The 24,261-nt window shown below is 35.5% G+C and overlaps 1 protein-coding gene across 6 annotated transcripts in view; it reads right to left on the bottom strand.

The window, feature by feature from the left end:
• Nucleotides 1-24,261, bottom strand: part of CDK14 (cyclin dependent kinase 14) — a 262,489-nt gene that overhangs the window by 73,623 nt on the left and 164,605 nt on the right. For all 6 annotated transcript variants that reach the window (XR_015745745.1, XM_026686419.2, XM_087946055.1 and 3 more), the window contains 2 exons: nucleotides 18,482-18,545; nucleotides 6,680-6,728 (listed from right to left, as the gene is read on the bottom strand). Coding sequence is in view for 5 of the 6 variants with exons in the window: in XM_026686419.2 (XP_026542204.1) it covers nucleotides 6,680-6,728; nucleotides 18,482-18,545 (113 nt within the window). In the remaining variant the exon portion in view is untranslated. The remainder of the gene's footprint in view (nucleotides 1-6,679; nucleotides 6,729-18,481; nucleotides 18,546-24,261) is intronic.

The raw sequence follows: 24,261 nt of genomic DNA, 5'->3' as shown, positions 1-24,261 counted from the left end.
TTAAGCACATAGTTGCAGTTCTTGTAGTCCAGGGATGTCAAACTCAAGGATCACAGGCTGGATTAGTTCTACGATGTGGTGAGATCCAGCCTGCAAGGCTGTCCTAGTCTACCCATATGGAAAGAAAAGATCGGCCCAGCCTGGCTTCATCTGGTTTACCCAATAAGAAGAGGAAACAAGCCAGCAGTTTGGGGAGTGGCATCAAACTAGCCATGTCCATCCAGTTGGCCACACCCACCCAGTCAGCCATGCCTGCCCGCCCTCCTGAGGTCAACCATAGCCCTGATGCGGTCCTCAATGAAATTGAGTTTTATACCCCTGTTATAGTCAAATTAATGTGGTTTGTGACCTTCCCAGCCAGCTTCTGACAAGCAAAGTCAATTGGAGATTCACTTAGGCTGAAAATTATTCATATAATCTGTTTAACTGTAATATTATAACTTCACTTAATATTACAATAAATAACATCATAAAATTGGCACTTGTTTAAAGACTTCACTTAGCAATCATAATTTTGGTCCTCTATCGGATTTTTTATCTGTGCTTCTTATAGGCTTAAATCAAAATGTGTGTGGGGGGGATTTAATGCCATTCTTTTATTTTAACGGAAAGGCATTGTAAATTTGTATCATCTTCACTAGCTCTCAGGCACAATTAAAGGTTGACATTTATATACACATACAGAGGCAACTACAATAGACTTTTCACAGTGTATTTTTTCACACATGCATTCCCCAGTATTTCCACATGCAGTGAGGAGGCATAAAAATTATCTCTAAGACTATCAAGATCAACTTTAGCATATCATACATATATGGCATTCAACCTGCTTTTATCTTTCCTCTTTAAAAAAGTCATCTAAAGAGAATATTCATTCAAATTCATTCATTCACTCACTCACTCATTCATTCAATTTCTATAATTGCGCAACTCAATCAAGTGATTCTGGGATCCTAACATATTGCTAATATATTTAGGTTTATTACTATTAACTTATTCTAATGAAAAACTATATTATAAGTCCCCAAAGTTTTGACTTTTAAAATCACCTCTAACTAAAGGAATTTTGCTATTCATAAATCTGATTCCTTGCTTCCAATGTTAATGCTCAGAATTAGAAAAAAAATTAACTGGACCATAATGTAACTAAGGACTCATAACCTCTCCTGTCACTGAAGTCAGTGATCATCCATCACTATTAAATTTAAATATTCCAATAAGGTATTCAAATCTATCATACTTCAGAGCACCCCTTGTTCCCACCACATTAATCTTTTCTAATTCTTTTCTGTCAAATCATATTAATAAGTAAAGTTCATTGATTGGGAAGAATAAAAGAAATGTACATTATTAATATATATTCTGTAATTATAATATCACTATTTGACTTATAGCATATTCCATCTGAGTTCTATTAACACCTTTTTATAAATATATAAGAGGTTCTATGCATAAGGCTAGATACAAATATGATTATATAAATATCCTGTATTAATCAGGGGCCCATAAATATTAATGTCCAATTGCTGCTTTCTGAACAGTTGTTTTTTTAAGGGTAATTAAAATTACCTACTAACTAAAAAAAAAAAAAAATCCCCTGAGCATACATTTTCTACTACCATGGAATTAAGCAAAAATATTTTGGATATGTGAACTATTTTAATATTTTTTATAAAACCCAGTTCAGTTAGGCAAATACTGCTACTTAGACATCAATATACAGGAGATATAATTGACCTCCCAAAATTATACTTCACTAATGATACTATATTATAGTTTTTGTCCAAGCCTAAATTTGAATGCACTGTGATCAATGATCATAGCTAAACTGACCTTGTGAAAATTAGAATATTTTCTATAAAGACTTGATGAATTTATTGGGATTTTTTTTTAAAAAAATGATTCTCTTATGATTATAAAAATGGTATTTTAAAGTCCAATACAACCAGGAATATAACAGCTTACAAATCCAATTTGTAGCCTTAGGATATGAAATTGACTCAGTGCCCCCAAAAAAATCAGTTCCCCTTGGAATCACTCGCCTATCTGCCCTCCAGCAATGACAGGTGCACCAATACTATAGTAAATTGCTTTATTCACATTATACTGTTGAATGAGCAACCTGGTCTATCTGAATGTAGTGGCAAGAGAAGGAGCACTTTTTGGCAAGACACACTAACCAATATAATTCTTACCAAAAATAAATACTTTTTAAAAAGTACTTTTGGGTTTAATCCACCCATCAAGACTTCTTTTATAAACTGCTTTTGTTGAATGTTTCAAATTATTGAAAGAGGAAATATAAACTATATTCACAGCATCTGGTATAAGCCTAAATGATTATATATCTTTTGACATTAATATGCAGATGACATATATTACATTATGTATGTTATGGAATTAGTATTATTTAGTTTTATTGGTATCTTTAATACTAACAAAGACAAAATGGCTAAATAGTACATGAACATATTGCAGTGATGATGCTAAAACAGGAGAGATGGTTAAGGATATCACATATATGAGGGAAAAAACCCAACAAGAAGAGAATATTAAATAAGATTGATCACAGAGAAAATTCAGACTGTTATTTTAATGCAAGATACAAAAAATTAATTTTAGCAATTAGGGTTGAGACCTTGTCTACCATCTCTGGAACTTCTGGTTTTTTTCCTGGCTTTCACCAAAATAGTGTTTCTGCTATTTCTATTTCCAAACTAAGGAATTCTAGTTTAATCTCACTAAACAACATGATACACCAGATTCATAAAACATTGAGAATATATTTGGCATTTGAATATATTTGGAAGGCTCTTTGGCATTGCCCAAGCTTGGTGGTTGCATTACCCAACTAGGTAACATCATCAATGTAATATTCACTTTCTATTTATTGGGGATATAATTCCCGTTAGGAGGTAGTAAGAAACTGCATTAATGCCAGGCAAGAGTGATATGGTGAAATAATATGGTGCATAAAGAAGAAAGGAAAATTTATGAAATCAATTCCATATCTCCTAGGAGAACTTCTAAATTGGAGGTAGAAATTGAAAATTGGAATGTGATTCCTGATCCTTAAAAGGTAAAATTCTGGTTAAACTTCAGATATAGTATATATTATATAATAATAAAATGAAAATAATTTTAGGTATCTGAGATGGCTGTTTTTTATTACTGAAATGAAAATAGCAATATTGTTAATGATTTCAACTAAGATTATTTTGTCAACTTTCCTCAGCTAACACATGTGCTCCCCCAAGTGTCCAAAGTATTATTTTAACTTTGATATAATTTATTTTAACAGAAAGCACAAAGATTTATATAAGTGATTATGAGATAATTCATTATTTGACATACTATACTTTAAGAAATTGAAGGAGAGTGATTGAATACGTGAGTAAATATATGTCTGTATATTAAAGGAGTTTACACATAACCATTTCATCCTTCCTATTTAGGAAATACATTCTGGTGATGATTTTCAACAGATTCCTGAACCACAGGAGAAACAAAATTTTAAAATTCATAGGTTTACATGCTATTTTGTTTCTAATAATTGATGAGAAATAATTTTTTTAAGTCTGAACTCCAGCTGTGTGGGATGGCAAATATAAAGGGATTGACTCTGTCCCTGTGATTCAGGAGAGGTAGAAACCTCTGGACATGTCCTTCTTTCCTGCTCTTTTTTTATAGAGACATTCAAACAATTTTTATTTTCTCAATAATTGCTAGACATTCTCATTCTGGTACCGGTTTATATTCAGTAGTTGCTTAAGATATCACATAGAACAGATAGATAGATTCTGCACAGCAACACTAAAGATTTCCGGAACTTAATGAATAATTCATTATAACCATTTTATATCATTAATGCATCAAATCTTTTAATATTATTTCCCTGCTCTATTTTAATACCTAATAACTATGCTCTTATTTAAGTGCAACTGATAAATAGGTGCAGATTATAATTTTAATATAGTTTTGATTGTTATTTTTCATTACTTTATTCTAGAATCTTAATTAGACACTCTGAGTATTTTTAATTGTACTAGTCTTTGATTGGAATAAATATTTTTGAAAGGCCTTGATTATAACAGAACCATACCCAAAGATCAAGATTATTTATGGTACATTGAATGTTTTTGCTTGCAAAAGCATATTTCCAAAACTGTGACACCCCAAAAGCTGTTAATGTTCATCTTATTTATTTACGTGATCTGTATCTATTATCTTTGAAAAACTCCCGGTAGTGTATATTCATAACAAATAATACAATGAAGCAATTGTAAGCAAAAGAAAAACAAAACTATGCCCTTCCAAATTATGACATGTGAGCCAACCATTAAATCTTGAAGGCCTTACAAAACAAATTTAACTGTCTTCACAAAATATAAAAAATAGGAGCCATCTGTATTTCTGAGGAAAGGGTATTTTAAGCAATAGGATAGCTACTGAGAAGTTCTATTTCTGAGTCAACCTTCAAAATCTTAAAAGATAATGAAACCCAAAGCATTTTCTATTTGATTAAATATATAGGATGGGTATATTGCATTGGCTAGAGAATGAAGGTATCTAGAACCCAAGCCATTTAAGATTTTTACATTAAAAAAGCACTTTGAAATGTACTACTTTTATATTTGTAGCCTACAGTATGCATGGACCATGCAGTCAGTGTCACAAGACTGTGGCAACTCCCTCATTTTGAACCAATAATAGCTTCATCAAAGGGAGAGCATGTACAGTGATAGTCCAACAGTGAGCTGGTGAAAAAGAAAGCCATTGTAACTTATCAGTAAAACCCTCAGCAGAGTTATGGCAAAGAGTGTTAAATCCATAATTAGAAAGTGTTATATCTTTGATAATTAATGACTAGTTTTTACAGATAAAACCTGCAGAGCGTACACACCACAGGTACACATGATATACAGATATATTGCATAGTATTCTTAAAATTCATTGGGTAGATAGCTTCCGAATTAATGTGTATGTTTTCTTTTCTCAAATCAGTTAGAACTGCTAACAAACAGTACGAGCTCAACATTAAAATAGTTTCTAAAGTCAACTTTATGTTATAAAGATCTGTTATTTGATTTGTCAATCGCTTACAAGATAATAGGTATAAGTATAAACATAGTTATGAATGCATGAAATGGATACATATAAGAAAAATAAAAAGAAACAATAGGACAGGGACGGTAGGCACGTTGGTGCGCTTATGCACGCCCCCATTTGTGATGATGTCCACCAAACTGGATAATTTTACAAAGGGATAAGACAAATTCAGTGAGGCTAAGAATAGCAATATAGGTCAGAGACACTATATACTCTGTGTGTGTGTGTGTGTGTGTGTGTGTGTGTGTGTGTGTGTGTGTGTGTGTGTATCAATGATACCAGAATCACTCAGAGGATGGTATAGCACATGTTGTGTCTGTAGACTTTCTTATTAACCTCCAATGGTAATCTTTCTGATAGACTAGGGAAGCCTTCAGCTTAATTCAATATAGTTTTATATTATTAATCATTCTCTGTCTCTCTCCTGAATGTACACATACAGTATATCATGCCAAATTTGGGTGAAATAATATTGATCACTTAATAGAAGCAGAATTAGCAATAGAAAGACACATACAATTATATTGTTTTACACATTTCATAAACACTTACATAAAACTGAAAAATATTTTCCACTTTTCCACTACTGATTATTGTAGTTTTCATGTTGTGATCAGCACATCACAGAAGAAATTGTTAGACAATTTCTAATAATATTTTGATGCTTCTTGTGATAATTTCTGATTTTTAGAAAAGAGATGTGTTGATTTTAATAATCATTATTTTAACAATTTCTGTGGCACTTCCAAAGCAGTCCTAGATTTCAATTACCCAATAATATCACTTACTTTGGCAGCTAAGCCAATTTATTTCCAGGACAGGCTGTGCAACCCAATTCTTTCTGTTATAAGGAAGCTCTGCAGAGTTTGTGGGCCATGTACACACATCAAATATTAACAACTTGGAACGGAATATTACATATTCTTTTAGGTCAGGGCTATCAAACTCATGGCCAGAGGGCCAGATGCATCATGTGCTGGCCACGGCCATGTCCAGTTTAACGAAGGGGGAAAAGTCATGATACATCACGTGACACCACTGTGATGATGTGAATTTGACACCCGTATTTTAGGTGGCTCCTGAGCTGATAACAGCTTGGATAGATGACCAAGTGAATGATGTTTTTTTGCAGCTGCTTATGATGCTGATCTGCTGAATTCTCAGAGGCAGAGAAGTAATAGTACTATCTCAAACTGCTCTGAAGAGATTATGGACTGCAAACAGTACTGTATAGAAGTAATATGCATTTGTTCCTTGAAAACAATAGCGACAGTGGAAGTAAACTAAGCCTAGTAAATGCATGCTTGTACTTTTAGTTTAAAGCAAAACTCAGATGTGAAAAAAAATATCTTTAGGAGGTTATAAATGTCAAGTTACTGTTTTTTTATCATTTTTTAACCACTGGTTAAGAAACATGACAGGCCAAATACTTGAATTAAGGCTAAATATTTGAATTTGGGGCAATATTCAGCATTAAAAATACACACAATGTTATAAAATGAGAAGAACTTCCTAAATAATTAGCAAGAAATCAACAATATGGCTAGAATGATGTAACTGGGAGACTTACTTATTCCAGGCTTGTCTAAGATTTTTAGCACTGTACTGTGTAAAGCGATCTGTAACAAAAAATAAGGACTTTTAATTTTATGTCAAATATTTTCCTTTATTATGCTTAGTATTAAAGGCAATGTTTACAAGCTAACAAAAATATGCCAATAGTAAACAACAGCTTCTGAAACAAAATAACAAGAAAAGCAGGAGAGTATCCCATTACTTGTAAAAATAAATTGTCACCTAATTCCTAAAACCTAATAGCATCTCTGTAGATTAGGCAAGTGGAATCACCACTAAAAAAACCATTTATAACAACAATGGGCCAGAACAAAGTTGTTTATTAAATTTGTATAAGAATACATTCCTTTACAGATAACTTGAAAAATTTTAAATTCAAAGTAACTACCATATTTTTTGCTTCGTAAGATGCACTTTTCCCCAAAAAGTGGGCGGAAAGGTCTTTTACAGTGCTGAACTCCGCCTCTTCTGTCTTTGTTATTGCCTGTTTTCCTCCTCTAAACCTAGGCGCATCTTATGGTCAGGTGCATCTTATAATGCGAAATATACAGTATATGGAAACTACCCAAGCTTCCCCGAAAATAAGACCCTGTCTTATATTTTTTGCCACCAAAAAGGCACTAGGTCTTATTTTCAAGGGATATATCCCTTGACTGACTAACCTCCTTGCACGCGTCGCCCCTGGCCTCCTTTTCACTGTCAGAGGCCTTCAGGAACTTCTTCTTCTGCAGCCAGCAAGGTTTCCTGAAGGCCTCTGCAGCCAATAACAGAGCTCCAGGTCAATCTGGGGCTCTGTTGTCAACTACAGAGGCCTTTAGGAAAGTCTTGCCAGCCTTGCCGGCTACAGAAGAAATGGGCTGGTAAGGCAGGTGTTGGGGTATGCGAGACCTGGCTGCAACTGTCCAAAGGTAAGCAACAGGGCAGCTCCACCACCCCCATACCCACCCTAGCTTAATTTTTACCTGTACACCCTGGAGTGGGCTTATTTTGGGGGTAGGGCTTATATTGGGTGCATATGTAAAAATAAAGCTAGGACTTACTTTCAGGGTAGGTCGAACTTCTGAAAACAGGGCATTGAATATTTAAAACTATTAATAATAAAATTCAGTAATTTAATTTATCTGTCAATTTGTAAAGATCTTGCACATGTTAAACAACTTTACAGAGACAGAGAGATCCAGTAACATTTATCTTGTAATGTGTACTCTGTCAAATCATAAAATATTCCTATGCCTGTTTTAGTAGTTGCCATATAAAAGGGGGGGGGAGGGAAGGAAATCTGGAAGAGCAGTGAAGCAGTTTGAAAGCGAAAATACATTCCAACTCTTATCTTTAAAAGATTGTAATATATTTAATTGGAGAACGTGAATGATGACACCCAGCCTGTGAACATGCTCAATTGGAGAATCTGGTTTATGAGACACCCAGGGACAGGCAGAAACAGGGTCACAGGTGACTGTAAATTACATATCCCAGAATTGGCTTCATATAGGGCAGTGCCAGTATGTCGCTCGTAATGAATCCTTTGAAGTTTTTTGAAATTTGGCTTGAGAATCATGATTTAATTAGAGCGATTGTTAGAATCCTGACCTGCTCTTTAGCAAAAATACATTAAGAATACCACATATGCCTGATTCAGTCTACATCAGATTGAAGGCCTTATATTCCAGTTTTTTATTCTTACAGTGACAAATCATAGCACAATTTCCCTTCCTGTACAATTTCAGAGGCATTTCGACCTGGTCCATCCAACTTATTAAGGGCTGACCCATGGTGGAGGGTAAACCATTAGATCTGGTTTTTGTCTTGAGGCAGTGACATTTTGAGGAAATTAACATTAGTCCCTTGTTACGGAAAGACCATTCCTTCTTTGTCCTCTTGGTCCTGGAGTTCTCCAAAACTGCTCCCCTCCACTGCAGGAAGTTGTTCTGTTAATCAGTCTGCCAGACGTGATTGGGTTTAACAATGAAGTTGGATTTTCCCCCACCAAAACTGAGCTTGTATCAGACAGCCCTGGATCAGACAGCCCCTATTGAGGATCATATAGTGTCCCTTCAATTCAAGTTTATTGTACACATGTTGTGCACTGACAATAAAGGTTTGAATTTGAACTTATCAAAAATCCATCTTTGGTCCTTTCTGTGCTAAATAAGTTTCATAGAGTTTTCAACCTTCTCCTAGACCTCTCCCCCTTTCTCTTTTAAATCTCCATGAAACTGATGGGGGGGGGGGATAATCCAGCAGCATGATGTGGAGATGTATAACTCCTATCTGACTATCCAGGCATTGCTGTTCAGATGCTGATCCAGTACTTGGAGATAGTGGCTCCAACTCAACATGGCAAGATCAAGTGGCCCTGGATTTTTGGCTCCCACTAATCTGGTAAAGTGTCATTTCCAATTCTACAATCCCACAGACAGAATTTATGCACAATTTCCTGGAGTTGCAGCTTCTGCTTGTTAGTTGCTAAAAGCAACTGTGGCTAGAAGGGCCTTCATACAGATTTACAGTAAAGTCTCCCAGTTAATAAATGGCATACAAATTACAGTACATTCAGAAAGTATTCAGACACCCTTTACTTTTGTCAATTTTATTATGCCGCAGCCTGATTCTACAGTTGTTGAAATTTTTCTCACTGCTTTACACTCAGTACCCCATAAAGACAAAGTGAAAACAGAAGTTTAAAAACGTGACTGTTCTCAGGACATCTCTGAAAGTTGATCCTGTTTCTGATACCTTATTAGTCCTTAACTTACAACAGTTCATTTAGTGACCGTTCAAAAATACAATGGCACTGAAAAAAGTAACATGACTGTTTTCACTCTTATGACCGTTGCAGCATCCCCAAGCTCACATATTCAAAATTCAGACTCTTGGCAACTGACTCATATTTATGACTATTGTGGTGTTTCAGGGTCACGTGATCTCCTTTTGTGACCTTTTGACAAACGAAGTCAATGGAGAAGTCAGATTCACAACTCTATTACTAACTTAATAGCTGTAGTGATTTGCTTAACAACCATGCAAGAAAGATCATAAAATGGGGGCAAAACTCACTTAATCATGTCTCAGGTAGCTATGGAAATTTTGGGCTTAGTTGTGATTGTAAGTCAAGGACTACCTGTACTACACTATTCTACATTAAGCAACCTATTTCCCCACCAAGCATCAAATTTTTTCACTGGTAATTTTGATTACGGGTAAGTAGGACTACAGCCAAAATGGGTAAAAAAATACTGCAATTTCTTATTGGAATTAGTTCCCCTATTTTTGTCACTTTCTGCTCTTTCCCCCCCAAGTAACATGCTTCAGCTAACATATTTTTGCTAGCAGTTGCATTAGAGAAGTTGCATGGATTGTAAGAGGACTTCTTGGTATAGTTTCTGTGCAGAGCAACTGTATTATGCAATTTATCAGAATGGAAAATGCCCAAGCATCATTTGTACTGAATCATACTGAACAAAATCAAGGTAGTAATAATGTTCAAACTATTTTATTTAAATCACAATGAACGAGGCAATCAATCAAGTAGATTGCCAGTAATTATTTTTAGTACAATGGGCATAACTAATAAGACCTTAGCTGGAAGGAACCTTTTTTGGCCTTTCATGGTGGGTAGTGGGTTTGGATCACATGTTTACATAATTATATCAACAAATTATCCCATTGAATCACACATAGGGCCACACAAAGAAATACAGAAGAAGAAAAAAACTGCTAAATGCTACAGAAGAATGTTACGTCTCTTTTCACCTCTCTCCCCAACTTTCCAATCTATCTCAACAGGTTGCTATGGGATATCATACAGTATATGCACATTGCTGCAGTGAACAAGGCATCTTGGGCTCTGAAAGTAGTAGCAATTACTCTAGTAACCTCACTGAAAGGATTTTAGGAACAAACATTGAAGTTTCCCACTGGAGGTGGCACTTTAGCTGCTGGCCTGTACAGCCTTATTAACAGGTCAATTTAAGAAAAGTAGAAACAGAAGGTAGAGAACTGGAATCACCTGCAGCAGGATTTTGTCCTGTTAAAAACATTCCAAGGAATTGGGTAGTTTTGAGAAAACATGAAATAGGAATTTTTATTAATCATAATATTTTACTAATTTTTACTAATCATAATATTTACTATTACAGATAGATAGTATTATTTAAATAAAAGAATGGTAACTTTACTGTTTTGTGGTTCAGTGGTTAAGATGCAGGGTTTGTTGGCTGGAAAGCCAACAGCCCAGATTGCTGTCCCAAAGGTCTTGAAATGGAGATTAGCACTACCCATTATAGTTGGCTATCACAGGGAATCCTTTACCTTTTGAACTTTACTTTTCATTAAACTCTCAATTTGCAAAGATCACTGTTTCAAACTACTGTGTTTCCCCAAAAATAGGACCCAGTCTTATTAAGAGGGATTAGGTCTTATTTTCTGGGAACGTCTACCACTGTCTCACCTTGCAACAGCGGCACCAACAACCCTGCCCAGCGGGAGCCCATGTGGCCACAGCCGGCTCACTTCTTGATAGTGAAATGGAGGCCAGGGGCAATGCATGCAAGCTGCAGCAAGACACTGCAGAAGTGGGCCAGCAAGGTGAGGCAGGTGTCAGGATATTGTGCAACCAGGTGAAAGGAATGGGTGAGATCTTAACTAGGCATATTTTGTGGGTAGAGCTTATATTGGGCGCATGTGTAAAAATCAAGCTAGGGTTTATTTTTGGGATAGGTAAAATAAACCTAAAATAAACCTTGGGATCCTTCAGGGAAACACAGTCAGTTCAAGTGACAACAGGCAACATATTAAACATTTCATTTTAATTTGATTTTTAAAGCTCAATGTTAGGAATGTAAGTCACATAACAGCTATTTGGGTTGGAAATATATAAACCAGGATAGACATTTTAATACTGTATCTTTAAGAAAATGCAAAACTGTACTTGGGTGTGTTTTCTCAAACGGCCATAAGATGGAGCCAGAAACCTGGGTTGTCTTAGTCTTAGTCTCAGAAGAAGTCTCAGTGAGTCTCTGTTTCCTTCTGTTGGAGAATATTGCCGTTTCCTCTTAATTGACCGCTATTCCTGGATTTGATGTAAGTCTGATACTGAACTGTTTTTGACACTGATCATTGTTATTGGATTATCTCTGGACTAAAAACTGACTGATTTAACCTGTGAAGGACTTTGGACTGTGTTTGAACTTTGCTTAAACCTTTCTGGAAGTAAAAACCTACATTTACTCTACAGTGTATCTGTGTGCTGTGTGTGTATTATTCAAACACTTCTCTCAATACGTCTCCCTGTATGCGTTCATTCTCCTAACGGGGAATTACCTCAACACTGGTTATGGGCCCAGGCCATACCAGGCACAGATAACTGAGAGTTAGTGTGAATGCACAGTACTGTATACAGACAGCTGTTTACTGTTTAATTGTGGGTTACTATCCTGGTAAAGATGGCACAAGACACTTCAACAAGTCTATCACTGATAACCCGGTTGGATGGAACAAACTATGTTTCCTGGTCTATGAAGTGCAGTCTACTTCTGCGTAGAGAAGGTTTATGGACTGTAGTTCATAAACGCTTGGGATCCAGCTAATGAGGACGATGCCAAGAAGCTTGCTGACTTTAAACAGAACAACAAACGAGCTCTTTGTATAATTGGACTAACACTGAGTGACCAGCAGCTAGTCCATATTCGTGGAGAAGAGTCTGCTGCTAGGTGTTGGGAGAATTTGAAGAGGATTTATGTTCGTGACAGTGTAGGTGCACACATACATCTTACACGTAAACGGTTTAGAGCATGTCTTCTGAAAGGTGGAGATATGTTAGCTCATTTGAACTTCATGAAAAGAACTTTTCAAGAGCTACATGAAAAGGAACTGATATTTTCAGAGCTGCATCAAGTTTACATCATTCTTTCCTCATTGGATGAAAGTTACAATGATTACGTATCTTCACTGGAAGTCCTGCCCAGAGATAAACTGACATTGACTGACATAACCGGAAGATTGTTAGAAGAAGCAAGAAGACGGTTGGATAGGGACCAACTGAGGAAGGAACAACCACAAGAAGAGGATTTGTCTTGAACTGCCTATACTGTTAGGAAATTTTTTTCTTGTGGGGCTAGGGGACATAAAGCTAGATTCTGTAAGAAGGGGAAAAGACAGAATACTGGTAATCACCCGAAGGCTAAGAAGGTTAGTTTAGCTATGTCTAGCAATTCAACTGTAAACCATGATTTGTGGGTTGTTGATAGTGGAGCATCGCAATGCATTACTAAAGATAGAAAAAGGTTTGTAAAGATGTCCACGAGTAAACAACATGTATCATTGGCAAATGGATGGAAGATTAAAGCATCAGGTGAAGGTACTGCATATTGTTCTTGTATAAACAAACATTTAACTATGTTATATGTACCTAAACTGAAATTTAATTTGCTATCAGTAAGGGCTTTAGTTAATCTTGGTTATGTAATAACCTTTAGGGGAGATAAATGTATAATAAAGAAAGAGGGTAAAAGTGTTACTGCTACATTAGAGAATGATTTATATGTGATACATGATGACCAGTTGAAATGGCTAACTCAGTTTATAACAGTGTTAAGCCACATGATGAATGTATATATTTACCGCATAGACGTCTAGGGCACATTAATTTCAAAATGCTCAAACTGTTGAATTGTCAGAGGGAGTAAAATTGAAACCCTGCAGCAAGTATTTAAACTGTAATGCTTGTAGCCAAGAGAAAAGTAAGGTTACTCCTGCAAACAGACTAAATGGGTTTAAGACCAAAGAACCTTTAGAGGTTGTTTTTGCTGACATAATTGGTCCCAAGAAACCAAGTTTAGGAGGTGCCTGTTATATTTTGAGTATTATGGACCATTACTCACGATACGGTTTCTGCTATCTTATGAAAAACAAAACAGAAACATTCCAACATTTCTTTATCTGGCTAAGATTTGCTGAGAGAAAAATGAAAAGTAAAGTAATTAATTTACTTACTGATAATGGGACTGAGTTTGTTAACAAGAGATTCCAAACTATGTTAAAATTGGCTGGCGTTGAGCATAAATGTTCCGCACCTTACAGACCACAACATAACTCATTTATAGAACGAAGAGGGCAAACATTACAAGCCATGGCTCGCACTATATTATCTGATTCAGGTTTGCCTGAAACACTGTGGGGTGAGGCCATAATGTGTAGCAACCATGTGTTGAACAATGTGGTTAATACAACAACTGGTGAATTGCCATTCACTCGTTGGCATGGCAGAAAACCAAATTTAAGTTACCTACACACATTTGGAGCTCCAGCATGGGTGCATATTCCCTCACAAGTAAAACTGAAAGGGCAACATAGAGCTAAAAAGTTATTTTTTTGTGGGTTACGAGGCCAACCATAGATCATTTAGACTCTGGGATCAAGGCACAGCTCATGTTTATTATAGTGCTAATGAAAAATTTATTGAGTACATTGGGCAGGATAAACTGGAACAGGAATCCAGCAATGATATCATTATTGACACCCAAATAATCCCTAAAGATAAAATAAGTAAACCACAAATAGCCATTAAAGAGGAAGAACAGAAGGAAGTAGGAAAACAGGCACAGGAGGAGGTAGAAGAACAGGAGCAGGTGGCACAGGTGAGTCCACCAGTAAGCCCTGTACTACCAAGACGTTCAACCCGAGTAACATTAGAGAATGATTGTGAATGATTGTAGATATCAGGCTAGTGTTGTATGCCAAGTGAATACAGTTCCAAGTAACTATAGTGAACTAAAACTGTATCCTGCTAAGGATCAGGCTGCTTGGCAGAAAGCAATGGATAAGGAACTAGAATCTTTAAAAAGACTGGAAGTATACGAAAATGTTAAGTTACCACCAGGTAAACATGCCATAGGATGAAAATGGATTTATAAACTGAAGACAGGTGTAGATGGGACTGTTACCCATAAAGCCAGGGTTCAATCAGACAGCAAATGACTATGATGAGGTGTTTGCACCTAGTCTGAAGGCTGCTACATTAAGGGTGGCATTAGTGTGGGCTGCTAAGGAGAAATATATTGTAAATCATTTGGATGTAGAGACTGCATATCTGCATGCACCATTGCAACACGCTATTTATTTAAAGAAACCTTTAGGTATCAAAAATGATAATACAACTGATTGAAAAAGAGTGTTTATGGTTTGAAGCAATCAGGATATGAGTGGAACCAATGTATAGTTAAAGAATTAACTAAGACAGGTTTTGTAGCTGGCATGGCTGATCCATGTTTGTTTAAAAAAGAAAATAATGGTGTAGTTTCATTATTGCTATTATTTACTGATGATATAGCATTAATCACCAAAACTGAACAAGAAGCTACTAAAATAATCTCTCTGTTAGAGAAGAAATTTAAGATAAAACAGTTAGGACAAATCAAACAATATTTTGGTTTAAAGATAGATAGAACTAGGGGAGGATACAAGATTTCACAGGCAGATAAAATTAATCAATTACTAAAAAGTTTTAAAATGGAACTTTGTAAACCGGCTAAAACACCAATGAGCCAGGAGTTTAGCCATAGTGATGTTCAAAGTCCTGTTTTTGATAAGAACATTCATCAGTCTTTGATTGGTAGTTTATCTTATCTCAGTAATTGGTCAAGGCCAGATATTGCATACAGTGTTAATCAATTAATGAGATTTAACGCTGAGCCAACTGAAAGGCACTGGCAAACTGCTAAATGTGTGTTAAGATATCTGAAACAAACAATGCATTATGCATTGTATTTGGAGCCAAAAGATGAACTAAGTTTAACTGCATATGCTGATGCAAGTTTTGCTACAGACATAAATACACATCGGGCACTGTAGTATTATTGGGAAAGGCATTGATTGGATGGAGGTCTATTAGACAGAAACATCTAAGTTTGTCAACAATGGAGGCTGAATTCTCATGTTTGTCTTTACTATGTACAGATTTAGTTTTGTATAAGCAATTATTAATTGATATGGGAATTAATGTAACAGATCCTATTGTTGTTTACGAAGATAACCAATCAGCAATACAGATGGCTTCAAATATTGCTGTTAAGACAAGAACGAAACATACAGATTTAAGATATTTAAATGTGAGACAATGTGTGCAAAGTAAGATGATTAAGCTGGAATACTGTATGTCAGAAAACGATATAGCAGATCATTTTACAAAGGCCCAAGGCTCTATAAAGCATAAGGCTAGCTGTGAAGATTATGGACTTAGAACGTAAGGTTGTATAAATTGTCCTATCCAAAAGGGAAGAATGTTAGGAATATAAGTCACCTAACCGCTATTAGGATTGGACAATATATAAACCAGGCTAGACATTTTAATACTGTATCTTTAAGAAAATGCAAAACTGTAGTTGGGTGTGTTTTCTCAAACGGCCATAAGATGGAGCCAGAAACCTGGGTTGTCTTAGTCTTAGTCTCAGAAGAAGTCTTAGTGAGTCTCTGTTTCCTTCTGTTGGAGAATATTGCCGTTTCCTCTTGACTGACTGCTATTCCTGGATTTGATGTAAGTCTGATACTGAACTGTTTTTGACACTGATCATTGTTATTGGATTATCTCTGGACTAAAAACTGACTGATTTAACCTGTGAATGACTTTGGACTGTGTTTGAACTTTGCTTAAACCTTTCTGGAAGTTAAAACCTACATTTACTGTACAGTGTATCTGTGTGCTGTATGTGTATTAATCAAACACTTCTCTCAATATGTCTCTCTGTATGCGCTCATTCTCCTAACGGGAATTACCTCAACACTCTTCAACAAAACAAAGTATATGACTAAAGAGAAACATTAGGTAGTATAGCACCATTAATCAATAACAGATCAGAATTGTTTCCTGACTGCCACCTAGCATCAAAACACTTTTCACTTCTTAAATCAAGTTCTCCAGCAGTCTTAGAAAGCTACAATTTCTTCAAATGAATTTCATATTTTTCCAATTATAATTTTATTTTTAAAAAGTTATTTTAATGTTCTTAGCAATTTAATATTTTATGGGAATAGATGCAAAATCCTATAAACTCAGATTTATATAATTTTAAAAGTCTTTTAAATTTTTATACAACAAGGCAGTTGGAGAGTATGACTTTTTTAAAAAAAATATCGGAAAGTTATAAAAGGTATCATGTTGTATTTTATTTATTTGATTAGGACTATATCCCAATTTTCTTTCAGGAGATCCAAGCAATATATAACATTTCTTCCTTCATTTTTCCCTGCAGCAAAAAATTTCTTGTTTGGTTGAGAGAAAAGAACTGGCTCAATAAGTATTCTGAAAAATATTTTTAGAAACAAGAAGTGCAAAACCATAGGTCAAAATTATACTTACAAAATCAAGCCAGATTTCAAACTCTGTACCAAATCATATTCTATGAGTTTTCTGAGATTATAAAAATAATAACCATTAGTATTTCATTAATATTCTTTAACAAAAAGGCAGTCCTTAGGACAATGAATTATTAACATTTCAACAGAAACATAAGACATGAGAAGAAACATTAAATTCCGTGACATTTTGAGAAACTATTGTAAAATACTTAATTTCTATAGAATGAAAGAAATAACTAAACATTGCAAGTTTTGTTTGAAATAATTTTTTGTTTATCTAGAGGATTTTTTAAAACTAGTTAATATTTAGTGTACTTTGCCCCTAAAAGTTAAGATAACACTGTTGAAAAGAAGAAAAGTATTACATCAACAAATAATATTTATATGGATAATAGTATAAACAATCATTTTGAACCCTGGAGTGGTTAGAATGCAATATTGCAAGCAACTCTGCTCATAGACTTGAGTTTGATTCTAATGGGGCTCAGGGTTGACTTAACCTTCCATCATTCCAAGGTCGGTACAATGAGGAGCCAGATTGTTGGTAGAAATATACTGGCATTGTAAAGCACTCAGAGAATGCTATAAGTACTATGGAACAGTATATAAGTTTAAGTGTTATTACTGTTACCAGTCTGGCTTATTGTGCTCTATGCTTTTCATACCACATTCCCACTTTGTACATCCTAATTTTGTTGAAGCAATACTGTATTCAAAAACAATGATTAAAAACAATGTTACAACAGTTGATTTTGAAAAATCTGGATATCAGTTTCAGAGATGAATGGGTCCATATTCAATTCACTATTTCAGAAAATACAGTAATTATTTTCTTTAAGAACAACAACATAGGTATTGATTTATTGGTTAAGTACCTTCTTCTTTTAGACCTCTAAATCATTGAGCTTAAATGCTTCAGCTCCCATTACAATTCCTAATAAAGTGTAAAATTGCATTTTGGTTTCTTGATAAAAGAGATGCCAAAATGGGATACGGAAAGATTGTGATGTTTCCAAACACTGTTGAAAGTCTCCCAGGACTAAATGTCTTGAAGTGATAATATAGGAATTGACATAAATAGAAGTAAATAGATGGCACAAAAGCCATGTTCTCCCTAGCTAAAATTAATGTATAGAGTATCTATGGGAAGGCCTCACAGATTGTTCATTCAAGCATGTTCCTAATGTTTCTTACCAAATACATAATAAAATATATATAAATTTCAAGCCAAGATTGATTCCTGATAAAGAAAAATATCTCCAATCAGATATTAAATTAAATGTTTATATAATTTAACTTTTAGTTTATTAGAAATCATAATTTGCATTTTGAAATGACTTTTTTCTACTAACATACTAAACTTTGAAATGGTGCTTCTGTTCATATAACCCAGTATCTTTACAATATATATAGATATATAACTTTAATAACATGCAAAACCAACCTGGCTTGAAATGTGGTAGACCATCAACTCCAGGCCATGACTCTTCATTTGGAGTTCCCAGAACCTGTAGATGATAATTTATAATGAAGCTTTTTTTAACTTGGATTAAAAAGTTTAACTGAGACATAGAATTAATTTTTAAACTTATATACAATTTATATAATTTATAAATATCAATCCATCAAACTTTATAACTATTTTTGTCACAAATTATTTCTACATTGGGAGACCTATTATTCCTAATTATTATTGTCTAATTAAAAGGAGCTCAAGGCTACTAATTCAAAACTGAGGGGTATACATGCAAAGTGTATTAAAATTACATGATAAATTTTTTAATTCATTTAAACTGAGTACTCTGTGCACACAGAGACAGATCGCCTTAGAGCAGGTCAAACTCCCAGCCCGTGAGCCACATGCATCACATGCTGGCCACACCCATGCCCAGTTTAAAGAAGGGCAGAAAAGTCCTGATACGTCACATGACACTGCTGTGACACCGTGAGTTTGACAACCCTGCCTTAGAGCTTTTGTTGAGTTAAATCTACCCTGCAATATTTAGCATGCCCAGCAGATGGAAGCAGAAATTTAATTTAGAAAGTCCTCTACTCTTATTACTGTATTCTCTCAAAACAACATTAGATTTTTTTCCCTAAATAATTTATTTTCTAAAGTGGGAGGATAATCTTTTTTTATTTGTTGAAAATACATTATTATCAGGCAGGGAAATTTCCATTGGAAGCTTGTTCATGCAGGTACATTAAATTCAGGATTGCCTTTCTTAGAAAACAATGTGGCTTTAGTAAATTAATATTAAGAAACCTAGCCTGATGAAAAACCAGATCTTATGGCTATATTTTAAAAAGTACTGAGTTTCAGCCTTTCATATACAATCACTTATTTCATCAATTTCCTTATATTTTGTAGATTATCTGACACTAATTCAATTTGCACATTTTTTTTTGAAGAACCAAGAGTTCTTAATTTTAAAAATATTTTACACAGGTACAAATCCAATTTCAAAGTAGTAACACTTTCAGAATGAACCATGAAGCAATAAACAGACCAAGGGGCAGGGGAGGGGAGGTAAACAGCTATTGCCAGATCTCACTTACACAATTTCTTCAAGTCACTACTTTACTTACTAAAATGATAATTTAAGAATTGGACCCAAAGCAAAAAGCAAAATAAAACTGCAAAGAAATACCAAGTTGCTTTATTCCATTGATACCTTCTTATACTTATTAAATTATTTACCCAACGTATACTGTATTTTTTACTCCATAAGACATATCTGACCATAAGATGTACCTAGGTTCAGAAGAGGAAAAAAAATATGAGCCAAATATGGAGCAGCAGTGTAGTGAGAGCAGGAGGTGAAGCCTGAGAGGACCACAGATAGGTGTCCTCTCATGTGCCAGCTCTGCCTATTGATTCCTGTACTGCGGAAAAGAGACAGAAGAGGCAGGCAATGACAAAGACAGAAGAAACTGGGTTCAGCATTGTAGAAGAACCACCACCACCACCCCGCCATGGCCCAGCTGCTATTCACTAGTATTTGCTTCATAAGATGCACAGACATTTCTATCCACTTTGGGGTTGGGGAAGTGTGTCTGATGAAATGAAAAATACAGTATGTATATTTTTTTCTAACACCTAGACGCAGACCAAATCAATCAATCTTCATTATTAAAGAAAAGTTAGCAGATGGCTCAAAATACTTTGATTGCCACATAATAGTATCAGTCTAACATACTTCTCTAAATTGATTTTTTTTTAAAGAAAATTTTATCATTTTTGTAACTTTCACTAACATGAGCCTTTATTATAGAAGAGATGCCTGAGAGATATTGGTAAAAAGGAACAACTATGATCAAACAAAGATAACTCATAGCAGCAAGGGTTGCAAATCATCAATAATATCTGTCCTCATTATGTCTGTAGAATGTATATCTGTAGAATGTAGTCTAGTAGTTGGGGAATGGTAGGTCAGAAGAAATAATAGCTTCAAGCTTCATAGTTCTTTTGTCTAAAGTCACTCATGTTTATTTGGTGGTAGATACCAGCTGGGAAAAAATCTAATGAATTGATATCAATATCAATCAGAATAGAATTGATAGGGACCATGGAGTTTTTCTAGTCCAAACCCTTGCTCAAGCAGGATGCCCTATACCATTTCAGAAAGGTGGCTCTCCAGTCTTCTCTAAAAAACCTCCAGTGATGAAGGGCCTACAATTTCTGAAGGCAAGCTGTTCTACTGGTTAATAGTTCTCGCTGTTAGGAAGTTTCTCCTTAACCTTGTTGCTTCTCTCCTTGGTTTGGTTCTATCCATTGTTTCTTGTCTTGCCTTCTGGTGCTTTGGAAAATAAGTTGACCGCTCTTCTTTGTGGTAGCCCATCAAATATGGAATACTGCTATCATGTCACCCCTAGTCCTTTCCTCTAGTCAAGCCAAACCAATTCCTGAAACTGTTCTTCATATGCTTTTGTTTTCAGGCCTTTAATCATCTTAGTTGCTCTTCTTTGCACTTTTCCCAAATCTTGACATCTTTTTTGTAATGTGGTAACTAAAACTGATGCAGTATTCCAGATGTGGTCTTACTAAGGATTTATAAAACAGTACAAATACTTCATATGATCTTGATTCTGTTTATACAACCAAGGGTTTTTTGGTTGCTGCTGCACATTGCTGGCTCATGTTTAAATGATCATCCACTAGGACCTCCAAGGTCCCTCTCATAGTTACTATTTTTGAGCCAAATTTCACATAATCTGTATTTGTACCTTTGGATTTTACACCTGTCTAGGTGTAAAACCTTGTTTTTGTCCACATTAAATTTCATGATGTTGGATAAGGCCCATTTACTCAAATCTGTCAAGATCTTTTTGGATGTTGAGTTTTTGAGGTGTTGGCTATACCTGCCAGCTTAGTGTCATCTGCAAATTTGATGAGTTCCCTTTCTATTCCCTCATCTAAGTCTTTATGAAGAGCACTGGGCCCAAGATGAAACCTTGTGATATCCCACTGCTTACTTCCCTCCATGTAGATGTATTACATTAAGAACAATTTATTGAGTAGGGTTTGCAGTCAGTTACATATCCATCTAGTGGTGATGTTGTCTACCCCACAATTTTTCTAGCTTATCAAGAAGCTGTGGTCTAGGTATGATTCTTTGATTATGTTTCTACTAGCTGAGTCCATGAAAATATGCATATTCTACCAAGAGGTACCAACACATGCAGCAGACATATTGGAACTTCAGGTGACTTCTATTTGTAGCATTAGGTGCAATTGAACACCTTCCAGTTGGAAGCTTTCCTAGACTGTACATTCTGATGTATGGATAGTCCTTCACTTACAACCATTCGTTTAGTGACAGTTCAAAGTTATAACAGCACTGAAAAAAGTGACTTATGACCATTTTTTACACTTATGACCATTGTGATATCCCCATGGGTCACGTGATCAAAATTTTGGTGCTTGACAACTGGTTCGTATCTAGGGTAGTTGCAATATCCCAGGGTCATGTGATCCCTTTTGTAACCTTCTGACAAGCAAGGTCAATAGGGAAGCCAGATTCATACAACTGTATTACTCACTTAACTGCAATGATTCACTTAATGACTATGGCAAGAATGGTCATAACATGGGGCAAAACTCATTACTAATTGTCTCACTTAGCAACATAATTTTTGGGTCAATTGTGGTTGTAAGTTGAGGACTAGGTGAAGTTTAGAAGAGTCTTTGCCTGGCTTTCACTAATGTGCCACTTGTGATCTTTTCAGGAATGGGGGGTTCTAGTGGAGTGGTGGCTAATCTTTTTGGGCTCCTGTGCCAAAAATTGTGTGCGTGCTTGCACGCTCACATTCGTGTGCCAGCACCCAGAAGGCAATGCACCCCCAAGGCCCCCTATGCATGCGCGCATAATCCGCACCCACCCGCCCCTTACCTGCACTGTGCCTCACAGCTGATTTTTGGCGGTTTGAGGCCTTTTTGCATCCCAAAGGCTTGAGGAAGGCTTCTGCAGGCTTTGCAGGCCAAAAACTAGCCCCGTTTCATCACTTCCGGTATTTTTGGAAAAACAAGAAGTGACGAAACAGGGCTAGTTTTCAGCCTACAAAGCCTGCAGAAGCCTTCCTCAAGCCTTTGGGAGGCTGAAAAAGGCCTCAAACCGGCCGAAAATCAGCTGTGAGGCACGCGAATGCCCAGTGAGTTAAGTCTGCCTGCAGCTCGTGTGCCGGCACAAATGGCTCTGCGTACCACCTGTGGCATGCGTGCCATAGGTTCGCCATCACGGTTCTAAGTGATAGTGACTCATGCTTTATCATCCTGAATCTTGATTACTGAATTTAATTTATATGGAACTGTCCTTGAAGATGATTCAGAGGTACAGCTAATTCTAAAAACACGTTTTTACCTATTGACTGATTAAAGTTTTTAAAACAGGTAATGGCACTGGTTTCTTGTTTGCTTCTCTACCCAATTAAAGCTCCTAGTAATTACATATTAAACATTTTATGTGTTAAATTTTGAGTATATTCAATAGTGCCTACTAAATCCTATGCAGTCTGCCATCTGTACAGTATGCTGGGGTATGATAGTTATGTCACATTAGTGGCAAGGCTGTCAAACTCCCGGCCTATGGGCCGGATGCATCACATGCTGGCCACACCCACACCCGGTTTAGTGAAGGGGGAAAAAAAAGTCCTGATATGTCACATGATGCCGCCGTGATGATGACATGAGTTTGACCCCCTTTGTCTAGAGTAATGTTTCTTAAAGTATGATCTTAGACCCCTGGAGATTGCCCAATAATTTCTTGGGAGACCATGAAATCATAATTATTTGCCAAATGATTAATAATATAATTATAATATTATTAATAATATAATTCCACAAAGTGGTAGCATCTGCAAATGAGTGTACTTTTAATTGGGTAAATATTGATCAATATAATTCATATAAACAAAAATTCTTTTGGTAATTTTTAAGACACAATTTTGCCTATTTCTATAAATCTGCCATGCTATAAATCTATAAATCTGCCAGGATCTATAACTCATAACTCTGAGGTGCTTGTGAGAGAGTAAAAGCTTCCAACCTTAACAACCTGATTGATTTAAAATATGTTCAGACTTGTAGGACTGCCACCTGAAATATTTGCTCTTTGGCCACAAGAGGGAGTCAAAGAATATAAAAGAGTGGGAAAGCCAAGTTTGATTGAATAAACAAGGTGAATATCAAATTACAAAGGAGGAAACCAACTCAGCTGGATGTCATGAGAAGCATTTTAGAGAAATGTTCAAACAAAATAATTGAAACAGTGGGAATAAAACAATGAAACCGTGTAAAGGAACTTCTCAAACCACTGGGGATGTTTCACAAGCAAATGATAAAACTGACTTTTGAAACACACATTTCAAAAAGAGTGTATTTTTGAAATGAGTGTTTATTATGATGTTGATTCAAATAAAATTATTTTAATGGAACTAAAAGTAGATCCACAGGTACAACTTTAAATCATAACAGAACATGTTCAGGATCTCCATTCCAAATTTGAATTTAAGATTGACACTGGGAATACAATTTGTCATGAACCTATAAGAAAATAAATTTGAAAATGTGATGAATTCATTTTTAGAAATTTTGGAACATGTTGTTGAAATTGAATTTAGAAAATTAATATATTCAATAAGGTATGGTTTTAATCTAAAAGAACATTTTTACAAAATGATATATTACCGTATATACTCGAGTATAAAGCCGAGTTTTTCAGCCCA

Source organism: Notechis scutatus, chromosome Z (assembly GCF_049901735.1).
Source record: "Notechis scutatus isolate UNSWTSFEM ecotype Mainland chromosome Z, rNotScu1.2, whole genome shotgun sequence".
Taxonomy (NCBI): domain Eukaryota; kingdom Metazoa; phylum Chordata; class Lepidosauria; order Squamata; family Elapidae; genus Notechis; species Notechis scutatus.
The sequence above is the reverse complement of the archived record's forward strand: the minus strand, read 5'-3'. Positions and strand labels throughout refer to the sequence as shown.